This window comes from Drosophila montana, unplaced genomic scaffold, assembly GCF_035044405.1.
Source record: "Drosophila montana isolate Dmon_TW-CO22-7 unplaced genomic scaffold, ASM3504440v1 contig_3266_1, whole genome shotgun sequence".
NCBI classification, from domain to species: domain Eukaryota; kingdom Metazoa; phylum Arthropoda; class Insecta; order Diptera; family Drosophilidae; genus Drosophila; species Drosophila montana.
This window is the reverse complement of record NW_026998148.1, coordinates 340,722-368,563: the sequence shown is the minus strand read 5'-3', so window position 1 is coordinate 368,563 and position 27,842 is coordinate 340,722. Positions and strand designations below refer to the sequence as shown.

The window sequence follows — 27,842 nt, the reverse complement described above, 5'->3', positions numbered from 1 at the left end:
TCACCTGGCCGCTCCATTTTGTAGAATGATATTGCCGCTGTGCAGGTGGCCATGAAGTGGAAAGCCGCGCTCCTTTAGAAAGAGCAGCGCTTCCAGAATTTGTCGGCCCAGACGCTGCACTTGGCTAACGGGCAGGCCATTCGGCTTGCGTGTATACTTTCGCGCCCAGGGCTCGTTCCATTGGGCCTGAAAAAGGTAACGTCATGAGCAATCAGTTGTGCGGAGCTCAAAAAGCTTACTTTAAAAATAAGATCCTTGAGACTGCCGCGCGAGTTGAAGGGCGTAACCAGGCAGGCATAATTATGTGAGCTGTTGCGCATGAAGCCCAAATCCAGTACCGGGTAGATATACGGATGATGCAGAGATCCAAGTAGCTCCATAAGTATTTCCCTTGCGCATTCATCGGGCGGCAGATCCTCAAAGGCCACACAGTCCGAAGGCAATGGCAGCAGCGTCAGTAGACGATCTGTGCGCACCTGATTGCAGAAGAAGGGTTAGTTTCTCCGCGGATTCTTTTCATATCACAACTCACTGATGCATCATTGACAAGAAACCAGTTCTTGCCGTGCCTCGAGCCAATCTCATCCAGATGTGCAATAACCTCGTAGCGTCCATTGGCGCTCTGTATCCATTCCTGTGTGGCATTTAGGGCTCGCTCCCTCTGGGCCCGCTCTCGGGGACTGCGCTCCACAATGCCATTGCCGCTGTCAAGCGCTGAGTATTGATACTTTATGTTGGGTCTGCAAGATTGTTTAATTAGAATTAGAAGCCCTGAAGGAAAGGAATTCTTTCGAAAAAGAGCTGTCATTTGAGCGCATACAGAAAGAAATTCAAACTATGGATATTCAAATAGGAACTAGAACTAATCACAAAAGTGTCTACAAACTTTTGACATTCATGATATTATGCTGATTTATTTACATTACTCAGACAAATTTACCACTTGTCGTGTTTGTTAATTGATGAAATAGGAATATCAAATTATTATGTTCGCTTGATTCGATTTCAAATGCGAACTCAAGTCATGTTTATATCAAATTGTAACACCCAAGTAATTAAAGCTTTGACGAGATCGGAAGATGAATAAAAAATAACATTGTTAAAGAATTGCAGCAAATATATACACTAGCGTGAAGCTTAGCATAATTAGGAGTTTCACTTGACCACGAAATATTGTCGCGTGCTACATCTCACATGCCACATGACAATTGTAACAAAGTTAAGGGATAAGCAAGTCCTTTTTTGACACGCTATTTGACATGCAAAGCGCATCCTCATTCAAATTGAACACTGAAATGTTATAAAAACTTGTTGAATAAGGTGAAAGCCTCAAAGACAACCGACCAAACATCCACAGCGGGCAGGTGGAGAAAATGAAAGTTGGCAAATATAGTTTCGAAATAGAGAGAAGCTTGCCAAAAAAAAGTATTGCCCGAACTGTTAACCTGAAGGGCAGGTAGGTGAAGCGGAAGAGAAACCCTGCCTGCACAATGGCGCAGCGGAAACGGAAGCAAGAGTTGAACGTGTGTTTTTTTTTATACAATTTTTTTTTACTCTATTTGCTGTTTGGTTGTGCAATTTATGATTTGTTTATTTTTAAACAATACACCGACAAAAAGTTCGTGGCATATAGTGAGGGTCTAACGAGGGATTTTGGCCAAGTGAAAACTGAAACTGAAACTGAAAAAGGAAAGCGTGTCAAAACGATGGCAACTGCAGTGTATCGAGTTGCTGCGGCTTAATTGTGTGGTAGAGGAGCTAAAAGAGAAGTGACGAATGCGAGAAAGATAGCCTGTTAGCAAAACTCAAACTGGGTTGAAGTGTTTCGGGACACACAAACACACACACAAAATCAGAGGAGACAGGCTCATAAACAAACACTTACGGGCCACTCAATCAAAACAGAGCAAAGGTTAAGCACATCCTCGGGTTAAGTTTAACATGTGTTTGAAAATTTAATAAGGCAACGCCAAGAAGAAGAACAACAACAACAACAAAAGAGCGTGTGTTTCTGTGTGGCACAAAAGTTGGTCAAGAGGCTGGCTTCACTTTCATTCGTGTGGCTAACGCGACGTATACGCAATATATGTATGTACCCGAAAGCCTTTTGCGTCCGAACAACAGAAAGCGAAAAAGTGAAAAATATTGCAAGGCCTGACAAAACACAGCATTCAACACATAAACACACACACACACACACACACTCATTTTTGGTACATGTCTTTCTGAATGCCTTGGCCAACGTTGCGTATGCTTTATATTTTATTGCAGCTTTTTCAGCCGTGCACTTCGTAGTTTGTTGTGCTGTTGTTGCAGATGTTAAGTGCGAGGACCTTGAATGGAATTGTATAGTATATATGTTATGTACAGTGCACAAATGTGTGCATAGATGTAGTTTGTATTTATTTAAGCTAATTTTAGCCTAAACGCCTGCTGCAGCTGCAGAAACCACTAAAGTTTTCGCTTGTTCGGTTTTTTTCCATTTTGCTCGACAAATATTTACAGAATAACCCCAACAGGCTCTACATAGAAACCACAAATATTAGCAAAACAATAGACTGAAAAAAGTTGTGTATGTAAGAAATTCCGTTTGTTGGAAAATCTGAAGCAGCTTATACCATCAGAGCTCTAAACTGCCAGCTAAGCATGCTTCGCTATGCTATGGCCTTGATGGCATTTTGCTCTACAAAAAGGGACCAAAACAATCGTCAATAATTTGAACACATATTGCTATAGCAACACATTTTCTGAGCTCACCTTTCGCTGGGTTTCATAATTAACGTGCTCGAGTGTGAATTTTTTTATTGCATACTTAACAGCGCAGCAGCAATGAAGCTTGTGTGGGTATAGACACACATATCGATGCTCGTTAAAGTTCCCACAAGCACACACACACACACACATGTGGAAAAATCGCGCGCATAGCACACAAATAGATGCTTTGCACTCACACATGCGAACTGTAGCTTACGCTCGCTTGCACATTCATCACACGGCTCAGCACGCAGCGTCGGCACACCCACACACACAGGTATTCAGACACACTCCCATACAAATATAAGGGGAGGGGGGGGGGGACTTTCATCAATGCGAGTCGCTTCCCCTTTGCCAGAGAAATTTTCCAAGTTGATAATTTAATTTGCAATTTTTGTGCCTGCGTCTAATTTGCGCAGGTGAAAACCTTGGCAACTTTTTACCTGTGCAATTCTGGCCGCAGCTCCACCGGCGGCATATGGCACACAAAATGCATTTTATCATCACATTTAATTTCTATAAAGGGATATATTTTCTATGTGAACAAGGGCTTTTGTGTGCGCTTTTGCAGTTTGTCCTCTCATGACTCATTCAGGTTGTGTTTGAAAAGGTATCTTGGACTCGTTGAGTCTTCATTCATTGCGTTAATTGTTGATACATATAATTACAATTTTGACTTATACTTATTTAAATTCACAGTATGCTACCAAAATTGTAAATTTTCATTTCTGAAAATCCACTTGAAAACGTTTCGTTTTATTTTTAGTTTCTTTGTGGGGTATCAGCATTCGGAAAATCAAGTTCAAATTGTGAAGTGTTTTTTACTATTCAGTTTTTGTTTTTTTTTTTTGTGGTTTTGTGGTTTCTGTGCACTAGGTCTACGTGAAAGCATTGCGAACGCCATTAGCCGCTACTATTTAGCATGCAAAGTGCTTTTGGGCTACAAAAAAGCGATTGAAACAAAAATGATAAGGAAAACTGAACAGGAAAAACTCAACCAGAACCAGAACCAGCACACGAAAGAGAAACTGAAGAAAATGCACTTGAAATAGATTGGAATAAAATCGCAAAAGCAAACGATTAACGTAAAATTGAAAGCGAAATTTGCCAATTGTATGTTTTATAGTATAAGTCGTATAGTATATGTAGATACAATGATTGAGTTTCAAGTCTTTTTTTTCGGTGGGTTGTGATCGGATACAAAGATACAAAATTAGTTTGGGGTTAGAAATAAAATAAGTACATATAAATAGAATATGCAACCTTGTTGTTAGTACTGAATCTATGGTATCTCTACTTCCGGATTCCGCTGGCATCGATTTGCTAAAAAAGAGCCTAGCAAGATTGTCTAACCTCGCGCTAACCAGTGGCGATTTCTCCGAGTGCTCGGACATATCTGAGTTATCTTGCTCCGAGCTGGCCGACCGGTTGCTGTAAATAGAAGGACGCGAAAATAACGTACCAGAAATTTTGGAAAATTGAAGGTGAAAATTTGGAAATAAAAATAACGAAAATATTCAATAATTGTGATTTTGATTTTGATTTAGTTTCTTTTCTTTTGTTTCTGTGTGTTAAATTTCTGCGTAATTTGATTTTGAATAAGCTTCAATAGAATATATAAAGTAAAACCATAATCAAAAGATACTTGAGAAACCTGTGCAGTTACTGTGTGGCGTACATTGATATTACGAGTAAGCAGCTCATTTGGCTCATTTGGCGAAAACAGCTGTGCACACGTCCCATCTCAAGATAACCGGACTCTCTGCTCTATTTGCATTTACATTGTGTGTGTTTTTGCTAGTGGAATCCGGCGGACAGTTCTTGTACTCACCTACTGTAGATTTGGCGTCGATTGGCGGCTGACAGCGCTGAGACATCGAATTCGATGGCCGAATTGGAGCGTTTCAATCCGTTCGCCTTGTGCAGCTTCTTCATAATGTGCTTCACTTTTCTAAATCATCAATTCGTTTTGATACGTGTTGGGGATAAATATGAGGTGTGAAATGTGTGAGAAACAAAAAACAGCTTCATTTGCATTGGAAGTGTCGGAAAAGCTAAGAAACTGCAGAAACAATCAGTAAAATCAAATTTTATTGATCGACTGAATATACTTAATAAACGCTATAATTTTTTGAGTAATTTTTAAAAAATAATTGATATTAAAAATTATCTTTAGTTTTTAGTTTAAAAGGGTTTCATATAAACGGAATTTGTTTGTACTATAAAGTTAAAGTTACTTTTATCAAGACATGGTAATTAGTATATTGGACAAAAAGGAAACTTTTTATAATTTATTTGGTTGCAATATAAATGGACAAATTTTTATCATTTTAACGAGCGAAAATCGAATATGACAAATATAGTCAGAAAAACTATGGAAAAGGCATGGAACAAATAATTAAGTGAAGACGTTTTAATTTGTAGGCATGTGTTAGCTTTAAAAAAATGTTAGGGACATAATCTAAGATTCGATAAGTTTCGTAATTGGTTTTGCGACACTTCGAAATTGAGTTTGGGGTCAACTCACTTTTCCGGCACGGGTGGCCTGACAAAGGTATCGTGTCCGGTTACGGCGCTGGCGCGATTATCGAGTCGCTGCTGTTGGGCAGCTTTGTTGAACTTGAACATGGTGAAGGACTTTTTGGCGCTGGCCACCTCACAGACACGTACGATGATCTTGCGGCTGCTCTTGAAGACCGTGTTCAGAGTCTTGTAGACGAGTATGGACACGGACTTGGACGCGTGCGGGTTGTGGTTGTGGTGGTGCGGATGGTGCGGATGCGAGTGCAGGTGCGGCTCGCCCGTTGGCTGCAATTTGGGCAGTGGATTGGGCAGGGACTGCTGCTGCTTCAATTGATGCACTGCAGCATGCGCCGGCGACGACGTCGATGATTGTGATCGGGCGAAGACTTTCTGTACTGCAGGCTGCGAATGCTTCTGCTGCTGCTGCTGCTGCTGCTGCTGCTGCTGCTGATGCTGCTGCTGACGGCGGCAGCTGATGATAAGCTCCTGCTCCTGGCTAGGGATCGCTGGCGCGGCGATTTCGCTGCAAGTGTCCTGGTATCGACAAGGATACACAATGCGGTAACGATGTCAAGTGTGTATGTGGTTGTTGTTTATTTGTTGTTGATGATGTTGTTATTGTTGTTGTTTGTAGTTGGGAACAAAAGTCGAGTTTCGAAAAGAAATGGAAAGACATATGCAATAAGTTGAATAAAAGTTTTTGTCCATTGCACGCTGGGCGAACTTTTGACAAAACACAGCAACAAAAGGGAAGTACAAATAACGAACTGAGCAAAGCGATTCGTGAAAATAAGAAAATCAAATATTTCTGCATATTGCATTTGCATTCGAGGTGTCTCCATCTCTTTGGTGATTTTTGCTGACGTCACATTTAGCACAGTTCAATCGATCAGGTGTGTCTCTGTGTTTGTGTGTATTAAATCAGGTGTAAAATTTGCACTTGCGGTCAACTATGGGATGAACAATCACAAAAGCATTTGGCAGGGCCTTTTTTTTTTGTGTGTTCCATTTGAAAGCGATAAAAACCAAAAATCGGAAATCAAATTAGAATATTGTAAATTTTGTAAAGCGATCAAAATGAATACATGCGATTATCTTATCATAAATTTTATCAACTAAACTAACTTGCAGCCAATATTATTTGTTGCATATATTTGTATATATGTTTATTTAAATAAAATAAGCGATTCAATTGCTAAACTTTGCGTGTAAACCAAAATTCTTTGAGTGTATGTATGTGTATTTGTCAAAATACAGCCAATTATTGAATTGTGTGTTGAGAAAAAATAAATTGTTGAAAATGCTTGCTTGATTTGATGCTTTATTGCTCTTTTGTGAATTGTTTAATTTTTAGCCGACTAGTTTATAATTTCTTCTTTATTGGAATTTGGCTTTGGCATATTGGCTTCAAGCAAATTGCGAATTTACCTACCGATCGCTCAAGCAACAAAGTTTGCAATAGTCCAATGCACGACACCTATATCTGAAGTTCGATTATAATGTATTATTATTCGAATTCATTAAAACACGGAGGGGTAGTTGGAAAAAAAAATGAGGGAAATTGAGCGGTCAGTTTTACTAAAATGTTAGAGAGAGTGAGTGTAAAAGTTGTTGGTGGTAAATCAAATCGATATTATAAATAGTTGGACAATGTCTAGAGTAGATAAATTTCAATCAAGGTTTGACCTGTAAGAGATTTATTCAAACAATTAATTTTGCTCACTTAATCAGGAAGCTGTCAAATTTTCAGATTGCGAGAAATGCTTTGGTTTGTGCTTTTGCCGTACCACAATGGAAAAACTGTCTCCTTGTTTCCCAAAATTATTTGTAATTTAACTAGTCAAGTAACAATGACGATAAAAGTGGATATAGAATCGCGTACGATTCACTTCCACACTTAAATCGCAAGCCTCAAATTGTATTTTGGTGGATTTCGCGGCAAGTTTTGTTGCGTTGATTGAAAAGTATTTGTAAAACTTTGGAGCTTTTGCTGAATGCTATGGCAACACGGTCGAAATGCTTCATACGAGAAACCACAGCAACAGAAATAAATGCAACAGCAACAATTGCAACAACAACGGCAATGGCAACGGCAACACAATGACAAGAACTTTAATGGGCGGTTAAATAAATCATGCGCCCCGTTTGCCGCACCAAACAGTCATTTACAGTTACAGTGCACGTATTGTGGGTGTGTTGTGTAAATGTGTGTGTGTGTGTGGCATTGAGCACTGTGTGCTCCATGTGCCTGCTGTGTGCCACTCCCCTTGGTTAGAGTCTACAACATGTGCTTGCACGTGTCTTAGCCTCTGGCCTCTGGCCTCTTTGCCATTTGTCTAATTCTAATTTTACATTTTATTTATTTTTTGTTGCCTCCATTGTTGTTTTTTTAGTTGTTGTCTGTTGACTTAATCGTATTTCATTTTCGTCCAAAAACAAAAGCCTCTCCAGCCCCCCCTACTATGCCTAGCATTAGCATTTATCTAATCAGGCGTGCGAAATGCTCGACATTCGTAATGCCTTTTGCTAGCTTTTGGCGTTTGTTTTTGAGGCTTATTGATTTTCTTTTGTGCCGTTTTCTTGTCTTTCTGTTTGAGGTCAAGTTGGGAGACGGCAGCGGCAGGCAAATTTTCGAATCAATTTCTATTTTCCAGGTGGTCCCTGCCTGATGGCCTGCCATCATCCTCCCAGCCCCCGCCCGACTCCTGTACGATATTGTAATAGCTCACATATTGCTTGGTTGGAGAAAGTCAAAGGTTGTGTCAGGATATACGTGTTCATACCCATTACGATTATTGCATTATCCTGTCACTTTGTTGTGCCTTTGCAAATTAAATTGTCAATTTGCTTGCGGCACGAAATCGAATAGAAAGAACGCGATTCGCGGCGGGGGGCAAGACATTGAAACTTAACGAGCGTTTTATATTTTATAATGACAAGAGTTCTCTAAAATGTAAAAGTTCAACAAATATTATTGTTGCTTTTATTTTTGCAAATAGAGTGCAGTTAAAAGGCGAACTACTAACAATTTATTTTATTTTCTATTTTAATCAACCGGAATAAACGCGCTGCGTTAAATGTACAAGACCCTAATTCCCATTTAACATGAAAGAGCCTTAGAGGATTTCAAAATAAATTTTGTTCAAAATAGAAGAAAATAAAATGCTTAAGTAAAGTAAAGTTTTTCTTTGCAAAATATCAGCCTTTTTTTCTTAAAAGACACAATTTGTTTTGTTTTTAAATAAAAATTCCAAGTCTTTTGTAAATTATGAAAATTCATTTAATAACTTTGCTACTTTCACTGAAACACTTTGCATTATTTAAGCTCGCAGACAAGTTTTGACAGCCAACAAAATGTCAAAGGGCCAAAAATTGAATTGCACATTAAATATAATGATGGCAATGCGGTTGGATGTGACGGCAGGGGTAAGAAGGGAATTCTCATTTGGCCGACCGGTGATTAGCTTGGAAAGCAATTTACTTGCTTGGAAAAGCACTTGACACTCAAAGACAAGCACCTGCGCGTTTTATAAATATCCGGGCTTATTCCATCAACATTATCAACAGCTGCGCAGAGGAGGATCACATTATTCTCGTTGCCGTAATTTCTTATGAAAAGTTATATTTTTTAAATAGTTTTCGCTTGATTGGGCGTGTTCACTTAACGGATTATCACTTGTTTAAAAAAGTTGTTTTCAGTTTTGTCGCTCTTTAAACACGCACGTGAATTTCTGTGGTAGCTCTGTTCGAGCTAAACAAACGCGGCCACGCAGTTCGTCGGGTCGTCAGTTAATGAAGGTACATTTCGAACATCGTTTCGGTTAAAGCGCAAAAGTATGAAATTTTCTTTTTATTCCAGTCCGACGCCATGTCCGTCCGTATATCTAGCCGGGCGACCACCTTTGTGGGTGGTTTCTACGAAATGTTTGCGTGCCTCATATCAGCCAGGTGCCTCGGTGCCTCCGACGCGTGCTTTATTGGTATTGGTTCGGCTCTTGGACTGTCGGCCCCCGTTCTAACTGGATTATAAAAATTGATTTTTAATTTTTATGACAATTTCCAACTGACTCACGTCGCTATTGCCATTCCATTATTATTTGCTCGTCTTCGCTTAACCCTCGTCCCACGGCTTGGCCCCTCTGCAAACTTTTGAACCTGGCATGCCAGCTTGTTTGGCCTGACAATGGGCGAATAATTTATAATTTACCTTGCTATTTTACATAGCCAGGCAATCAGTTTTAATTGCTTTGATCGATCGTAGTGATAGTGTGTGGTTCACAGAAATAACATAGAGTAGGGCCTTAGTTTATGTTACTTTAATGAAGTGACGGCTTATAAAATAGACAGGATGTACATAGAAAAAGCCTGCTTTAAAATCGATGCCAAGCAATATATTCATGACATGTTAGAAATTATGTTAATGATTCATTTGAGTTAGTATTAAAAATAAACATTTTATCTTAAAACTCCTAGTCAGACGTCTTTCTATTTGGCTAATTTCTTTTTTATCAGCTTGCTTTTAACCACTGTGCGGCTATGGAGCCCAATGTGCTCTTCGTGACACATTAATCAACGCAACGACTGTTTACCTTTGTTGACCATCGCCTTTTGCCACAACTCCCCGTATGGACACATGTGTGTGTGCTCAGTTGTCGCAGGACATTCGTTTGTATGCAAATATTTCAGTTTGTTTACTGTTTGCCGTGTCCTTTTTGTGTGCTGCTCCATATGGAAATTGGAAAAGTTTTTCTCTACATACGTACATTACGTATACGCGGCGTTGGCCTTTAACTTCGCGTGAAAGACACTTACAAGCGAAACGAAATAAAACGCAGCCGATGGGAATCAAAAGCACACGCACACATTTAAACACGCAACACACCAAGGCATGGCATTTGCCAGTTGTCCTTTTGTGCGTTTGTCTTCTAATAAAATGTTGTGTCTCTGTGTGTGTGTGTGTGTGTGTGTCGTATAGTGCTGGGACGAGCTGGCGCCAACCATCGTAATAGGCCCCTGGGCGGCGCTCTTAGTGGTCACCACACCCTTCCCCTCTGGACGCTTTGAATGTCAACTGCGTCATTCTTGGTTGGCCAGTAGGTTTTTGTTTGGTTTTTTTTTCTTCTAGTTTGTTTTTGACAGAGAGCAGGCTGTGCCCTTTGCCCCCCCCACTTCCAGTGACCTTGTATCATTAACTTAATTGTTCGCAACCAGTCCAATTGCCGACTTGAATTATTCAGTTGGCTCTCTGTCCGGCCGAGTGGCAGCTTTTGTCTTTTCTAGTCTTTGCCAGTCTCTGAATGTACTGCAACCCCTTACCCCCACGTGGCGCGCATTGTTGTTCTTGTTGTCATATTCACAGGCCTCCTACTGCCCCCCCCCCCCCCCCCCCCCGCCATGCCTGCACGTTGTCCGCCCGTTTCTCTCAGGGCTTTGACAGCCACGTGCTGCATGGCTTAGTGCGATGACAATTTGACCATATCTTAAAACTAAAAATCGGTTTACAAAGCCCCTGAAAAAGGCGTAGAATTGGCTCCTCGAAATTATCATCAATTTTCTTTAATTTCATGAGCAATAGAAAATATATTGTCGAGACTCGGAAATGTTTACATACCTGCATCGTCTTATCCAGTATGAAATGACAACGATTCCACCTAATATTAAACCTCCCAAGGCACACCAAAATAAGGTCTGAAATGGACAGAAAATAAAGAGTTATAAATAGCTGGTTGACATTTAAACATTGAATAAAAGTAAACGAAGACAAACGTGACTGACCAAAGTATAAAATAATAATAAAAGTGTTGCAGCTATTCAAACCGACTGCGCAATGCTCTATTTCCAGGGTAATTACCCATCAAGTGACGAAAAGAGTATTCCAGATTATTGTATTATATTACATCGCGTCCATTCTTTTTAAAGAAGTTCAACCTTTGACTGAAATCGGCTTGGTTTGATTACTTTGTGTTGAAAAAAAGTGTCATTTTATGACTTGACATCTTAATTGCCAAGTTTAGGGCTTTTGTATTTAATAGAAAGATTAGCCGAAAAGGTTTCAATCATTCACGACATTTAAAGTTATCTTCCCTTTCAATTTGTGGCAGCCAGGTCAGGTCATATCATCAATTTGGCAGCCCCAAATGTCAAATGCATTGGAATTTTGGGTCACAGCGAGGCCAATGTGTGACATGGCAATATAAATCAGTTGGAATCTGTTAAATCTCATGCCAAGCTGGATGATTTATTAAATTAGGTTCTCGGGCTCGGATAATAATGTCAATTTCCTGATGTGAAAAATCAACGAAAATTCTCACAGAATGTTCAAAAATGTCAAGCAGTTAATTAAGTGCATTGCCCTTTGCATTACATTTTTCAGTTTGAGCTAAAATTATGTGTAATGGGCATGAAAAGTGCACTAAATGAAACCATCAAGAAGGTCTGGCACATGACGTCGGCAAGTTGCTCGGCAATTTGTGATTTTCCAACAAATTCAGCACAATGAAATTCTATTGTCGGCGGCTATTGTCTTTCCCCTTTTGCTGGTGTAAGTTCATCTGAAAATGGCAGTCTGCCAATCTGATAGAGGCGGGGACGAGACACAGACTCAGTCGTTTCCACAATGGGATGCATTTTGTACGACTTACAAAATATGAATGGCGCCATAATTGCGAGGAATTTGGCTGGAAATTCGCGTAATAATCCCTTTTGATTTGTCGCCTTAAATGTTAAAGTAAACAAAGAACACAAAAAACAAATCAAAAGCCAAGTTCAAGGCAATGTGAATTATACTCACAATCCAGTAGTGCGTTTCAGTATGTTTGCTTGAATTCAGTTGCATCGCACGTTCCTTTCATTTATGCACGTCACAGTGGGTCGGCTGAAATGTAAAAAACCCACTGATTGATGCAAAAGTTTATAATACAAATAAAAAATAACATATGTAAGGTTTCTTTTAACTTCAGTTGAGTAAGTTGAGGAAAATCTCTTCCAACGCCCACTCTTATGCAGAACTGCAGTTCATTAGACAACTTACTTTAAGCATTTACTTTACATTAGCGATAGTAAATGGATGCTAGGACAACCCATTGATTAATGCAAAAGTTTAAAATACAAATAATAAATTACATATGTATAGGTTTCTTTTAATTTCAGTTGAATAAGTTATGTTGTTCAAGGGAAATCTCTTCTAATGCCCACTCTAATGTATAACTGCAGTTCATTAGACAATTTACTTTAAGCATTTACTTTACATTAGCGATAGTAAATGGATGCTAGGACAACCCATTGATTAATGCAAAAGTTTAAAATACAAATAATAAATTACATATGTATAGGTTTCTTTTAATTTCAGTTGAATAAGTTATGTTGTTCAAGGGAAATCTCTTCTAATGCCCACTCTAATGTATAACTGCAGTTCATTAGACAATTTACTTTTAGCACTTGCTTTACATAAGCGATAGTAAATGGATGCTAAGACAACCCACTGATTAATGCAAAAGTTTATAATACAAATAATAAATTACATATGCATAGGTTTCTTTTAATTTCAGTTGAATAAGTTATGTTGTTCAAGGGAAATCTCTTCTAATGCCTACTCTAATGTACAACTGCAGTTCATTAGACAATTTACTTTTGGCATAAGCGATAGTAAATGAATCTTAACACAACTCACTGATTAATCAAAAAGTTTAAAATAAAAATAATAAATTAAAATGTATGGGTTTCTTTTAATTTCAGTTGGATAAAACTTGAAATTTTCTATACCAAATCTTTTCCACTCGTATGTAGAAATCCACTCTCATTAGTTAATTTACTTTTACCACTTGCTGTACATAAGCGATAGTAAATGGATGTTAATGCCTACATCAATATCCGGATCATTACATTTCATTGATTTGTTTTACTAAATATAATTGGCAAAATGTAAGCAAACTCATCACACCCACCGATTCAGTGAGCCGACAGATTAGCTTCCCTCATCGAATTTCAAGAGCACTTAGTTTCGAGACGAGCTTCGCTAAGGACGTCCAGCTGGGCGTCCTGTGGAGGGGCGAGCGAAATTCTTGGTGTAGGCATGGGTGTGGCTGTGGGCGTGGGTGTGGGCTTGGGTGTGGTCATGCCAACGGAATGATTGCTTTGATTTACGAGAACCTGCTCGTTGGAGTGTTCCAGTGCGACGCCTGTGAAATTATCCTAGCATAGCTGTGCAATTATGACAGCCAGGCGCGTCTGTGGACGTCGGGGAGGTCTAACATCTTTGGATTTACTGAAACATTTTTGTTCGCTCTGAACAAATGGCAAACTGTTGATTTAGGCTCCGAGATGCTAGTCATGTTTTCTCGGTGTCGTCTCCCATCGCATCGCTTGGCACGCGCCCGACAATTCAGCTTTATACAGGGGACACATCACAGCTTCCACAGGGACAAGACAGATGTTCAACTTGTCTGCAATCTTTTGCATACTTTTCTTTTGACTAACTTACTTTGCAGTACTCCTATTAAAAGTTTATTTACATAATATTTTATTTACGTAGTTGACGAAATTGTAACTATACGAGAGCGAAAGAATTACCCACAAACAAATTTAACATGAAAATCGCATGCAAAACAAATGCAATTGATGGACATCGCAAAAAAAAAGAATACAAATGTCAAATTGTAATTTTGTTTTGTGCCAAAATTAAAAACAACAGAACAGACAAATTTACAAGCCTCGAAAGCTTTCCCAAGCTGCCCATTTGCATCAAGTTATGCACCCTTGTTTACAACGCTCGATGCCAGAAAAGTGAAAAGGGGCGAGGGGAGTGTGAAGAGCATGTGGCGCGAGTTAACAACTTTGCTTTATGATCGAAAAGTGGCCCAATAAAAATGTCAATAATACGATACAACACACACAGACACACACACAAACACACACTCGTAATGAACTCGACAACTCGGCACGCGAGTAAATTACTAATACGCAACGTAAGCCGCACGTCTGGTGGAAAATCGAGTGCGAGGCAAGTGCAGCTGACCGACTGAAAGTGTGCCACATGCGGCATGTGTTCATTTATCATCACTCGGCTGTCATGTTAAGCCAGCCAGCGTGATTTGTCCAACTTTGATCCAGAGCCGAGTGCCACAAGGGCGTGGGCCTGACACAAACATATTTGATGGCTTCACTTGTGTGGATTTTTTTATATTCTTGTATTTCTTGTATTTCTGTTTTCTGTGCGTGTTAGCACTTACTTTTCTGTGGCAAAAACTTTTATTCTTACAAAGCGCCCAATTCCGTGCACTGTTATAGGAACATTACGCTTAAGCGATTAGTTAATTATATTAATTAACGCAACTTGCTCTGTTCCACATAGCCTTGACATATGCCCATTCAATTTGACATTAATTGTAGGTTATTAATTAGGAGTACAAAATTTAATACAAATTTAGTTTCGAGTGGATCAATTAATTTAAATTTGGGTAGAAAAGTGACGATTAAAGTTTTATAAAAACTATATTCCGGGCAAAGTCTGGTGAAACTTTCCACCGAATAGCCTATATCCCTGTACGTTTTTCCATAAGAAAACACATTTTTCACATTTTGCAAAAACTGTTTTTAAGCATAGTGGAATTGGGCTATAACTTACACATTATATCTCCCTCTCTCACTTTCTCACTCTCTCCCTCTCTCTCTCTCTCTCGCCCTGTCTCCCTTTTTTATATCTCATTCCATGTCTTGTTCTTAGACTACCTTTACTTCATTTCTTTTAGTAATCAGTATCTGTCTGTTAAAGTATTCGTGCATGAATTTCTGAGTATCGAATAGGCTTATATGTTAGATCAATTTTTAGCTGGACCTACTTAACATATATTTGTATAATCCTGAGTCTAATTTGAAGTACCATTTATAAAAATAAAAAGTAAGTTGACCTGTGATGAGTGCAGCTTTATTTATTGAGTGTAAATATTGCGTTTTTCTTTTAATAAAAAAGCCAAGGAAAATTCGACTATCTACACTTCCGCCAGCTGGAAAGGAAAATAAATGGCGACAGACAACGGCCATGGCAAAGAGAAATGGCCAGAATGGCGCTAAGCGAAAAATAATGTGAAATGTAAATGAAATAAATAAGCCTCGACGCTGGTCAGTTTTGCACGAGTCTGCGCTGAAAATGGACGCCGGCTGCTACCATAAAATAGTATGTGAATTATTTTCAACTCATATGAAACATAATTGAATGGAATAGAGGGATAAAAATTCCGCACCAAGGTGTAATTTGAAATGCAAATGACCAGCAGAAATTAGTGCAATCAAATTGAATTGACAATCAATAAAATTGAAAAGGCCAGAGCACGTAAATGTGTGTAGGTAAAATGTGCAAATGCTTTTGTTGATGAGTTTCACAATCAGTTTTAGTGTGGGGCAGGTCAAGAGAGTTCCTTCCCTGCAAAATAAGATGACCAGATGAAGCCAAGGACTGGCCCGGCTTTTGCTGTATTTGCCCAGCACTTCGACATGACATTTTATTGTTCAATCGCGCGCCGGTAAAGGTCATGTGCTAATCACAGCGACCTGGTGCGGATGTGAGCTTGGAATTCGTCGCCAAACTCTGCCATGTCCGTAACTGCAACAGCTGCCGGATGTAATAAAAGCAACGAGCAGGGGAGAAACAGGAGGTCGCAAATGCACCGGAAGTGCAGGCGGTAACCGTCTACTTTTGCTGTCCATTTGCCCAGCAGCTTGGACCGACATGGCATTTTGTTAGTGTCGATAAATCGCGCGCCGGTAAATTTGAGGTTCCGTTGTGGCAGCTGTTATCGCCGTTCGCGAGCTTTCAGGGCTGGTATTTTAATTTTTGCGATGAATGTGAGCATTTGTAAGGGCAAAGGTATCGTCGGCCCTTAACACATCTGCACAATGCAATCCGTAAGCAAGGCCAGAACGAACAGTAGCTTTTTATTATGGACCGAGAACTCAAAGTAAACACAGCTTTATTGACAAAGAACCTAACGCAATCGTCTGCAAGTGGCGCTCGAATAAGTCATGTTGAGGTTCGACAAACTGCACTACAGTGAAGGAGCAGGCAGAGATATCGGTGTCGCATAGCACACACGGATTCCATAAGCGAGCCAACAAAGTGTTGCTCAAAGTTCTTGTCAGTAAGATGTCAGCTTTGGAGCCTGCCTGCACGCGCCTGGTAGTTTGTTACCGCCTGATGTCCTTGTTGACGATATTCCTTGTGTGTTCGATTTTTTTTTTTACCACACCAAATTGCACTCAGCAGAAATCGCTTTGAGGTTGCCGATGTGTTGGTCTCAGCCATGTTTATTATTTTATGACACGGCAAAAACAGTAATCCGCCGTCACAGACATTTTCCCGCGTGCTGTTATGCCAATTTCAATCTTTTGCTGAATGCAATGTTTGCTTCTTTTATTTGTTTGAAAAGGGCAAACGTTGCTTTTGATGTGCGAGGCCCTTATTTATGCTACAATAAAATCAGCACATTGTCTACCATCCGGGAGACTAGGCACTAAGAATATACGACTACAGTGAGAGAGGCGTTTCCATATTGATTTCGCTCAGACTACAGGGTATATGAAACTCAGATAGTGTCCACACTTAGCTATATATTGACTATATTGAGAACGTCGTTTCCATATTCTTTTGGGTCAAAATACAGGGTCTATGCAAGTAGGCGCTCGATATATAGTCATATTTATGTTCAGAGCTTGCATTTACTTTGCCACTAAACAGTATATAATCTATACGAGTGAAGGTAGCTAGCATAGATATCGGTGTCGAATAGCCACACTACGGTATATCATATAGAAAGTCGATATTTGCAAACAACAGTGTTGATCAAAGTGTTATTTTCATTAAAATGTCAGCTGTTTGAGCCATTACGTGCCTGCCTCGACTACTGACTGCCTGACTGCCTGACTACTGATTTGTGATCAACGCACAGCCCAAACCTAAGAGCTAGGACGCTGAAATGTTGACTGATAGCTACCTTATGTGATGTAGGTGCTACGTTGACGGGGTTTCGGGAAATTCCACCCGCACGTGTGGAAAAATCGCGAAAAACGTTTGAATTTTTACCAGCTGATCGGCCTCAAACTTATTTTCAAAGATCTTTGTTCAAATTGCCATTTGAGGGGTGTTGCACACGTCTCGAAAAATCCATTCCTCCTTGGTGGAAATGGGTTCAAAGATTTGGTGGGTGACGTTTCGCGCTCAAATTCATTTCCAGAGATCTATCACAAAAAGCCTTTGCGACGTGTTTCACACTTTTCGCAGCATTCGAACTGCTTCGGGGGGAGTGCCGATTTCAAGACTTTTTGGGTGAAGTTCTAATTTGTGTGCTTTCTTCAACTTATTTTCAAAGCTCTACATGAAGAACTTAAGATATACGTATTTCAGCGATTTGGAAATTCCACCCGCAACAGTGGTAAATTGGCGGAAAACGGCTTGTATAAAGTTTTTTGCTTACACCATCGGCCCCAAACTTATTTTCAGAGATCTTTGTTCTACTTCATTTCAGGGAGTCTAGCCACTTTTCGAATAATCATTCACTCCTTGGTGGAGAGAGGCGTTGGTGGGTGACGTTTCGCATCAATTCGATTTCCAAAGATCTATAAGAAAAATCATTTGAGACGTGTTTCACACTTTTCGCAGAGTATGGATGAATGGACTCAAAGATTTGTTGTCGCAGTTTTAAATTGTGTCCGATTTGCTTGAAACTTATTTTCAAAGCTCTACCTAAGAATGTGATGAATACGTCGTTTCCATGAGAAATTCCCTTGTATGGATGTTTGCAGAAATATTTCAGCGAGTTATATGAAACTGAGGATAGCTGTCCAGCTAGTTTAGTATATATTAACTATGTTGAGAGAGTCGTTTCCATATTGCCTTGGCTCTCTCTACAGGGTATATTAAACTAGAGAGTGTCCATATTTTGTATATATTATACTATATAGAGTGGGGCGTTTCCATATTGCTTTAGCTCAGACTACAGGGTATATGAAACTAGATAATGTCCATATTTAGTATATATTAACTATATTGAGAAAGTCTTTTCCATATTCCTTTGGGTCAAAATACAGGGTATATGAAACTAGATAGTGTCCATATTTTGTATATATTATACTATATTGAGACAGTCGTTTCCATATTCCTTTGGCTTAAAATACAGGGTATATGTCCATATTTTGTACATACTATACTATATTGCGAGAGTCGTTTCCATATTGACTTAAACTACAGTGTATATGAAACTAAATAATGTCCACATTTAGTATATATTAACTATATTGAGAGAGTCGTTTCCATATTCCTTTGGCTCGAACTAAAGGGTATATGAAACTAGATAGTGTCCATATTTTGTATATTTGTCTTTGTGTATATTTTTCATTCTGACTATGTGCAATTCTTTTATGCACTGTTTGTTATCCTCCCGTTTGTTATTTAAAACGCAGCTCCACTTTTTTATGTTTGTATTATTTTTTGGTTCGTCCAACGACGGTCTGTGATTTGAGCTGACACAATGCATATATTTGTATTTAATTTGCGTGTGCTGCATTCCAAGGACTCTAAAGTCTCTAACCGGCCCTGACACACATTTGGCTAGCTGGCCCAGGAAACCGGCTAAATTCGCGCTCAGTTTTGCCAGGCTTTGCCGGGCCGGTAAAGAGATTAATTACCCGAATCCGGCTGACGGTTAGCACATTTCCTGTCAGCAATATTCCGCGTACAGTTAATTAGCGGAGCTGGCTTGACTGATGATGACTTCTGTCAGCCTAACGTGCAGCATAAACAAAGCGTTCTCCGAATTCATAGAGCCTTTGGCCAGCACATGGCTAACACAATGGTCAATTACGCGCGCCGCATTCGACCATTCTGCTCCAATGGAAAGCCCGTAATTGTTGGCTGTGGACAAAGGCTTGATTATTTGCATGGAATTGCCCGACGAAGATGCTGACAGTTGTCATCGCTTTTGTTCAACATGACAACTATGAACAGATATCAATCATCATTCACTGAATTTGCACTGATTTTGAATAATTAAAAGTTCCAATCACTCTCGACTGACAGTTGAACTAACTATTACGAACGAAGTAGTTTTATGAAATTCGTCAAAAATAATTTGTGAATATTCAATCAAATATTTTGGGGAACATTTCGAAATTGGTATATATTAAATATATTAATGAAATATATAAAAAAATATATATAGTAAAATATATAAAATAATAAAAATGAGAGCATTAAAAAAATTAATTTATTGGTTTTTTAGGGCCTATTAAAACGTAGCGCTTTCCCTTTAATTGCAACAATTTATATCTGATTTTTTTTTTATTATCATTATATGCACTTCCACACACCTGGCACTTGCAGGCAGGTGTTTGCATGCAGGTATTGCAGCAATTTAGGTCGCATATTAAGGATTTAATCTGTTTTTTTTTTGGTTTGCAGGCTTTGTACCTTTTGTGGACATCAATAGAAATCAATTTGAACACATTGTAATAATAATTGTTAATAACATTTATTTTAAATTAGTCGATGACATCTTTTGCAATTCAATTAGCATTGGTAAAAGTGTACAACTATATATGAAACTATCATTATTTAATCTTCATATATGTCTATATATTAAACTGTTTGCCCTGACTTGCTGAAAATTCCGGACTTGGAAAATTCCACCGGAAAAAAAGCTCTACATAAGAGAGTAGTGAATATTTTTGGTTCCTAATTCGATGGATTTAATACTTCCTTTTCAAAGATATATGTTAAATACAACTTGAGATAGTAAGGAAATAAAAAAAATTGTTTTGCCCTTGGGTAAAAGAAAGCAGATAAGATGCAATGGCTAAGACAGCTAGACATAGAATTATTTAATAATTTTATGCCAAATTAAATGCAATTTAAATGCGTCTGAAAATAAAACTGCCTATCCTGCGTACTTGTAGCCAAGTGAAGGCGAAGTGAAAGCCAGGCTAATTCCATTTAAAACTCGCTCGTGGGATTATTCAAATGAATATTCGTTTACTTTTTGCCTATCAAGTGGGTGGGTGCTTCAGTTTCCATTATCGTGTGTATAAGTAATTATGCCAGATATTACAATAACCTAAACTGATTTGCATATGTATAGTATATATGCATGTGTTGGCATAGGAATGTGTGTGTCGAAAACGACCTCTGGGCCAGCTCTGTGTATATATCAATTGTCGACCCATTGCCTTAACCCTGTTGTGCAATGGCGGAGCAGAGCGAGAGAGCTGCGTGCTCTCGCTTGCACATACATACTACATTATACCTTTCTCCTTGACAACTTATATATGGCCCAAATGCGCTTTGCATGAATCCGGTTGCCTTTGGAGCTCAAGTAAAGGGCTGTGAATTTGCAGATTAATGCGGAGCAGGGCAACTGCTGCGGTTGCGGTTTGTATGCTCCCTGAGAACAGTTTTAAAGCAACTCCTCTAGCTGAAGGCTTATTATATGACCACATTTGCATTGATAATCACAAGTTTTAATCATAATGATATGAATACAAAATTATTTAATGATCTTAGAAGAATATTTTTCTATCTGATTACCAATTTGCAAACCCTACGTATACCTGTTGAAGAAGGTAACAAGGCTGCAACTATATATAAATATATATATATACATATATGTATATAGAGAGAGGGACAGAGAGAGAGAGAGAGATATAAACAAAATGCAGGAAAATCTGGGAACGATAAACGTTGATTGACCCAGCACGAGACCAAAAGGAAGGACGGGAAAACAAAACAAAACCTGAAAAGCAGGTAATGAAGAATGAAAGGAGGCGGATATGCAAAACGGAAGTTACGAGGACAATTTCAGTCCATTAGCTGGTAAGCCAAACCACAGGCCAAAACAAAAAAAGCAAAAGCAAAAGCAAAAACCAAGAAATAATGTCGTCACCGTGCACCTGCAAACGGAGCCATTCAACCGACCACAAACTGATAATGGCCCCCTACATACCTCCCACCCTCCCTCTTCTCATTACCATTACCAACTGCGAGCTGGAAATTTTCGAAACATTTGCCCAGTTCAATGTGGCCCCAACGGGTTTCTAAACATCTCTTCCCTCTGGTCATTTTGATTGCCAACTAATTAATAAATGAAAGTAGCCCAAGCAAGAAGCCATTCCCATTGCGTGCGACAAACCGGAAATGCACATTTCGTATATGCGCGCCATGTTTAATTTTTTAATTACACACACTTGTGTGCGTGTGTGTGTGTACGTGTAATTGCTATAAATTTGTAAATTGGTGCATGAGGGCTGCCAATGTGAAGCGGAAATGCAATTTATGTTTCAGTTTTGAGCTGCGCAAACGGAAGTTTGTACTTGTCGATAGACGTAAACATTCCTCAATTACTCACTTAAGCTGTTTAAGTTTATTTGTAAATAAATATAAGTAAAACAAGTAAGGGGCACTAGTCGGAAGCTCCCGACTAAGGGATAGGCGGTGGCGGGGATAGCTATAAAATGAAAGATACTTGATAAACTATTATAGAAGCTACATGTCAAGTTTGGTGACTAGCTCTTCAAACCTAAGAGATTTTCTCAAAAAACACGATTTCGATCGATTACTTTGAAACGGGGCAAGTTATCGATTATCGGAAAGAAACTCACACAGTGCGGGCACTGGGACGACCTAAGTTCCAAATTTCAAGTCTCTAGCTCTTATAGGTTCTGAGATCCTTGCGTTCATGCATACGGAAGGACGGACGGACAGACAATCGGACATGGCTACATCAACTCAGCTATTGATGCTGAGCAAGAATATATACACTTAATAGGTACGGAGATGCTTCCTTCTGCCTGTTACATACTTTTGACACAAATTCATTATACCCCTTTTACCCATTTTTAATCGGTTCAGTGTATAAAAATATAAATATTTTATTATAAACGCATGTCAGTAAGCAAATAGCTTAGCAAATTGACATAAATTAAATTAGCAATTGTCTTTTCATTCTGCAGTTAATTAAACGAAATTGTTATCGACAAGTAAATTGCTTTCCCTTGCATTTTTCTGCTATCCACGGTTATTAGCATTCAAGAGAATCTTTTTCACACACTTTTGTGCTTTTACTGACAAACATAATAAGCCAGTTGATAGTCCATATATACTTATGCAAACAAGACTTATTGAAAAATTGTCCCATTAGGAGCTAAGAGGATACAGAGCGAAAGACAATTAACTAACTAGTTAGTCGGGGACTGAATATCGATTACAGCATCTTCGAGACATATATGTGTCACGCTTGGATTTATTTAAATTTAGCATAAATTATAAATTTATGTGCGCGTGTGTGTTTGTGTTTTCATATGTGGGATGGATCACACATTCTGTCAATATGTTGACACCAAAATTAGCATATTTTCTCAAAGCTGGCACTGGAGCTCTTACCGTTAAACGTAAACACTTGGAGCTCATACTAACTCGCATACACATAGAAGCCAGGATCCCATCATCGATTACTCTCACACCATTTTGTCTATAGGCTCGTTAATTAGGTTCTAAAAAACTCTGAGTTAAAATCGATTTAAAGAATTTAATTCAATTTAGGTAATTTACTTAAGTCGATTTTATTTAAAATATTTGCGTCTTTATGGTTTTCCTGACGTTTCATTTTCCCACATAATCCTTTTACATATATAACATTTATAAAATGCTATTTATATTGATATTTTCTTATTGTTAACGAAATCTTATCATATTTTCATAGATAGCCCTGGGTTTTTATTTATAAAATAATTTTAACACACAGCCCACCAATAAGTTGTAATATAAGATAATCTCTGTATAGTAAAGGGAACAAATTGATCCTAAACTCGTATTTAGTGAGTTTTTACCGCACAAGACACACACACACACACACAAATACACAGTTGTTCATATATGACCCGTAAAAGGCCCAAAGTGAATGCCAAAGCAAAAATGTGGCCAACCTTTGACCTTTGTGACTATACGAAAAAGTAAAATAAACAAACAAATAAAAGTAAACACAGAATAAAGCCGCCTGTAAAGCTAAACAAAACGCCACAGCAAAGGAGTTGGGTGGAAAACGTGTGTAGTCTATATTGGAGCCTAAAAGTGTGGGCGGAGTCTGTAACATGAACTAATTCTCCCCTTAAAGTAAAAGCCAAAATAACCATTTTTGTGCCACCGAAAGAAGCAAAATTGAGGGCAGTAGGCGTGGCGCATAAATCACATAACAAGTATCCTGTCAAGCAATTTGCTGGAGCCAAGTTGGGCACTGGATAAGCGAAAACTTAAGAGTTTAGCTGACTGATTGGATATTAAGCGGGAGTCTTAATGAGATATTCAAATAGATTTCAGATCAAATTAGCATTTGCTTAAACGCAAACTGCCTAAAATTAATTTTTAGCCAAATATGGCTTGCTATGTCGATGTGATGCGAATTTTAATTTAACTTTGCAATCTCTATATATAAAACTGTTTGTCCTGACTGACTGACTGACTGACAGACTGACTGACTTATTGACTGACTGATTGGTGATCAACGCACAGCCCTTGCCGTAAGAGTTAGAAAGCCGAAATTTTCATTGTAGTTACATTATGTGATAAAGGGGCACGTTAAGGCGGGGCTTCGGAAAATTCCACCCGCATGTGTGGAAAAAGCGCGAAAATCGTTTGTATGAAACTTTTTTGTAAACCATCCGATCGGCCTCAGATTCATTTCCATTACATACATACATACATATATACATACATACATACATATATACATACATACATACATGCATACATACATACATACATACATACATACATACATACATACATACATACATACATACATATATCCATCCATCCATCCATCCATACATACATACATACATATGTACATACATACATACATACATACATACATACATACATACATACATACATACATACATACATACATACATACATACATACATACATACATACATACCTACATACCTACATACATACATACATACATACCTACATACCTACATACCTACATACCTACATACCTACATAACTACATACATACATACATACATACATACATACATACATACATACAAACATACATACATACATACATACATACATACATACATACATACATACATACATACATACATACATACATACATACATACATACATACATACATACATACATACATACATACATACATACATACATACATACATACATACATACATACATACATACATACATACATACATACATACATACATACATACATACATACATACATACATACATACATACATACATACATACATACATACATACATACATACATACATACATACATACATACATACATACATACATACATACATACATACATACATACATACATACATACATACATACATACATACATACATACATACATACATACATACATACATACATACATACATACATACATACATACATACATACATACATACATACATACATACATACATACATACATACATACATACATACATACATACATACATACATACATACATACATACATACATACATACATACATACATACATACATACATACATACATACATACATACATACATACATACATACATACATACATACATACATACATACATACATACATACATACATACATACATACATACATACATACCTTGGCGCTCCGCCTCCTGCTCCTCCGGCTCCTCAGCTTCCAGCGTTGAAGCCGCCTGCGCCTAATTCATAGGTGAAGCCTGCAAGCCTTACTTACATTTTTGAGAATCGAGGAGGAGGGCAGCTTTAATAAATACGTTTTCTTATTAAAATTTGCCGCGCAACAAGACAAATAGGTCTGCTAAAGGACAATTTACATGCATACATACATACTTATATACGCACATACATACATACATACACGCATACACATACACACACACATTCACTCACACTATATACACATACATAGGTCAAATCAACATGGTCAAATCTCTTCTAGGATTAAACAATTGTACGGGTGATTTGCTATCCATCTGTTAGATATGTAGATATTTTTTCTTGTTATACCCTGAACCCATTGAATATCCGTAAAAGTGTACTATGTTTTTGTGCAAGTGTATGTAAAAGGCAGAAGGAAGCCTCCCCAGATATGACGTTTTTTGGTGCTGGTTCAGGCTATCCTCTAGTCGGGCAGTTCGGACTAAAGCTCTCCTACTTGTTAACTTATATATTTGTTTGTGTCAAGGTAAATCAAATTCCCGCTTTGCGCTTACTTCCGACAACGACACATTTCCAGCTTAGTATTTTAACAAGCACGTTCATCTGCCAGATTCAAAAAGCATTTCTTGTTTTCTGTTAAAATAAACAGAAATAGCAAATATTATGCATACGCAAGGAGGAACACTTAATTTCTGTTGTTGTTGTCGAAACAATGCTTTGGGGCGTCAGCTAGCTGTCTGGCGTGTTCGTCAGGCGTTCGCATAATTAGCCTCAACGTCATAAATACGCGTACTTGGCTGCACGCAGACGGCGACATTTGGTCGCTGGGGTCGGCATCTTTTTATTGGGGAGCCCGCACGAAATATAAATATCGATCCAACTTTGCCATTGAAATTAACATGGAAATCAAATCAAAAATAAAACAAAGAGCACAAAAAGCACAAAAAATGCAATCAAATAAAAATGTTTGCAGAAAAACAAAAACCAAAAAGTAACCCAAAGACAAAAAAGCCAGTTGCCAACAATTTGTATTTCGTCATTCGCAGATTGCGTAGTTTTTGCACCCTGTGGCAAGTGCGTAAAACTAAAATACTTGAATCCAGCACGTAACCCGCATTAGCCAGCGGCTACAACCGGCCGTGACGTCCTGAACGTCCTGAACGTCCTGGCCGTGTCCTTGGGCTCGAAGCACGCCCCTCAAAGTAACAGCAAATAGCATTCAAAGTATTTCAAGCGTACTACTCAAGGGTTTTCAAAGTTCAGAGCCGAAAGGCGATGTAATTGTCTCATTAGAAGTAGTTTAAGCAGTTGTGAATAGAAATTACATTGACCCCCTGTACAAATGATATTCCGTGCACTTGCACTCCTGCGGCGCACTCCGTGCAGTATGTGCACCGCGGCGTATACGTAATGTGCACTCATTTTACAAGCACCTGAGCTTCCAGGAAAAGAACTGCATTATTTTTGCTCTGATTAATACCAGGAATCTGCTATGTAGGAAGCAGGAGCTCGAAAAGGCTCAAGAAATACTAAAGTGGTTCATTAATTTGAAAGCCATTTCTTAGAATGGACTCAACTGAGAGTGGAATTGAGAAATGGACCTTTTACCTTTTACTTCCGGCTAAAAAATGGTTGAGTTATTTAATAACAATAGAAAATATTTCAAGTAAATTAATGTTTTCCTTCAATAAAATTATTTAAAGTGAATTGCATTTTTTCTTCACATTCAGTTTAAGCGAAGTTTATCAATCTAAGCAGTTGCTGTGTACCAGATTTAGGTCAATGCTTTACGCCTAAGAATTTTGGAATTAAATAAAAAGCTGTGTTTAGCTGTGTGCATTAAATTGTTTTTCCTGAAATGTTTTTTTGTATTCCGCAATTTTGTAAATAATTTATTACTGAGAAGTTCGTCCTTTGTTTATCAGATTGAAATACTAATACGTGCAGACCACAAAAATTGATTTTGGTCTAGCCGAGCTGCATTTGGGTCAGTTAGCCTAGCCGAGACTACATTTACTGCAATTAACTAGCAGTAAATCGGAAAACTCACCTGTAACCAAGCAGGAAAATTTATAGCTGCAGGTGGCGGGCGGCGAGCGGCGCTTCACTTAGCTACTATTTGTGGTTCGTCTGTGGATTCTCTCGCTTGTTTAATTGAATTGGTTCGAGTCGTTGGGGTTGCAGTTGCAGCTAACAGTTATGCAGTTCAAACTCGCGGATGCTTCAATGCCCGCGATGACGAAAATCTGGACCTGTTCGGGAAGATGTACAACAGACGCGGTCAGTTGCTCTCGCGCGACTGGTGAATGACGCCTCGCTGTGGTATCCATTCGCGGATTCGGTTAACGGTTCTCGGTGCTCGGAGTTTTTTGCTCGGTATTCGGGCGATTCGGTATAGTATTCGTATCGTGCCTGTAGTTGAGTTGGGGTAATGTTTGTTGTTGTTTTGCTTTGGCTGGAGGCAACTGGCAAACAATTCTCAATTCGGCAACGGGACTCGGACTCGGACTCGAACTGGGACTGGGACTGGGCCAATGGGCCAAGTGCGAGCGCAGCGAAAGCAACAACAAGAAGCAGAGTAATAACGAAAGCGAAACGAAATAAATGCCTTAAATAATTTATTGCATTTTTAAATGTATATTCCGAGGGAGTGAAAGGGAGACAGAAAACGACAGTCGCGCACAAAAATTACTCACAAAAAACACACACACAAAATCATTAAACTTCACTTTTTGTTTCTACTTAATAAAATGTTATTATTTGGAGTCAATCTATTTATGTGGCTTAGAACTACCGTTACATTCAGTTAGGAGCGCGTGTTCGCCT

General features: G+C 38.6%; 1 protein-coding gene across 5 annotated transcripts; it reads right to left on the bottom strand.

Moving 5' to 3' along the window:
* Slob (Slowpoke binding protein) lies at window positions 1-27,611 on the bottom strand. 5 transcript variants are annotated; one of them, XM_064690495.1, is made up of 8 exons: window positions 12,068-12,112; window positions 10,889-10,965; window positions 5,282-5,811; window positions 4,586-4,705; window positions 4,108-4,185; window positions 533-740; window positions 240-476; window positions 1-186 (listed from the first exon to the last, which is right to left on the bottom strand). In XM_064690495.1, the coding sequence occupies exons 2-8, from the start codon at window positions 10,892-10,894 to the stop codon at window positions 1-3; spliced, it is 1,365 nt and encodes a 454-aa protein (XP_064546565.1). In that variant the 5' UTR covers window positions 10,895-10,965; window positions 12,068-12,112. The 5 variants fall into 5 exon arrangements, with proteins under 5 accessions (XP_064546565.1, XP_064546563.1, XP_064546566.1 ...); XM_064690493.1 differs by having other exon boundaries at window positions 4,018-4,185; window positions 12,068-12,107; XM_064690496.1 differs by lacking the exon at window positions 4,108-4,185 and having other exon boundaries at window positions 12,068-12,117.
* Window positions 27,612-27,842: the final 231 nt, after the last annotated feature.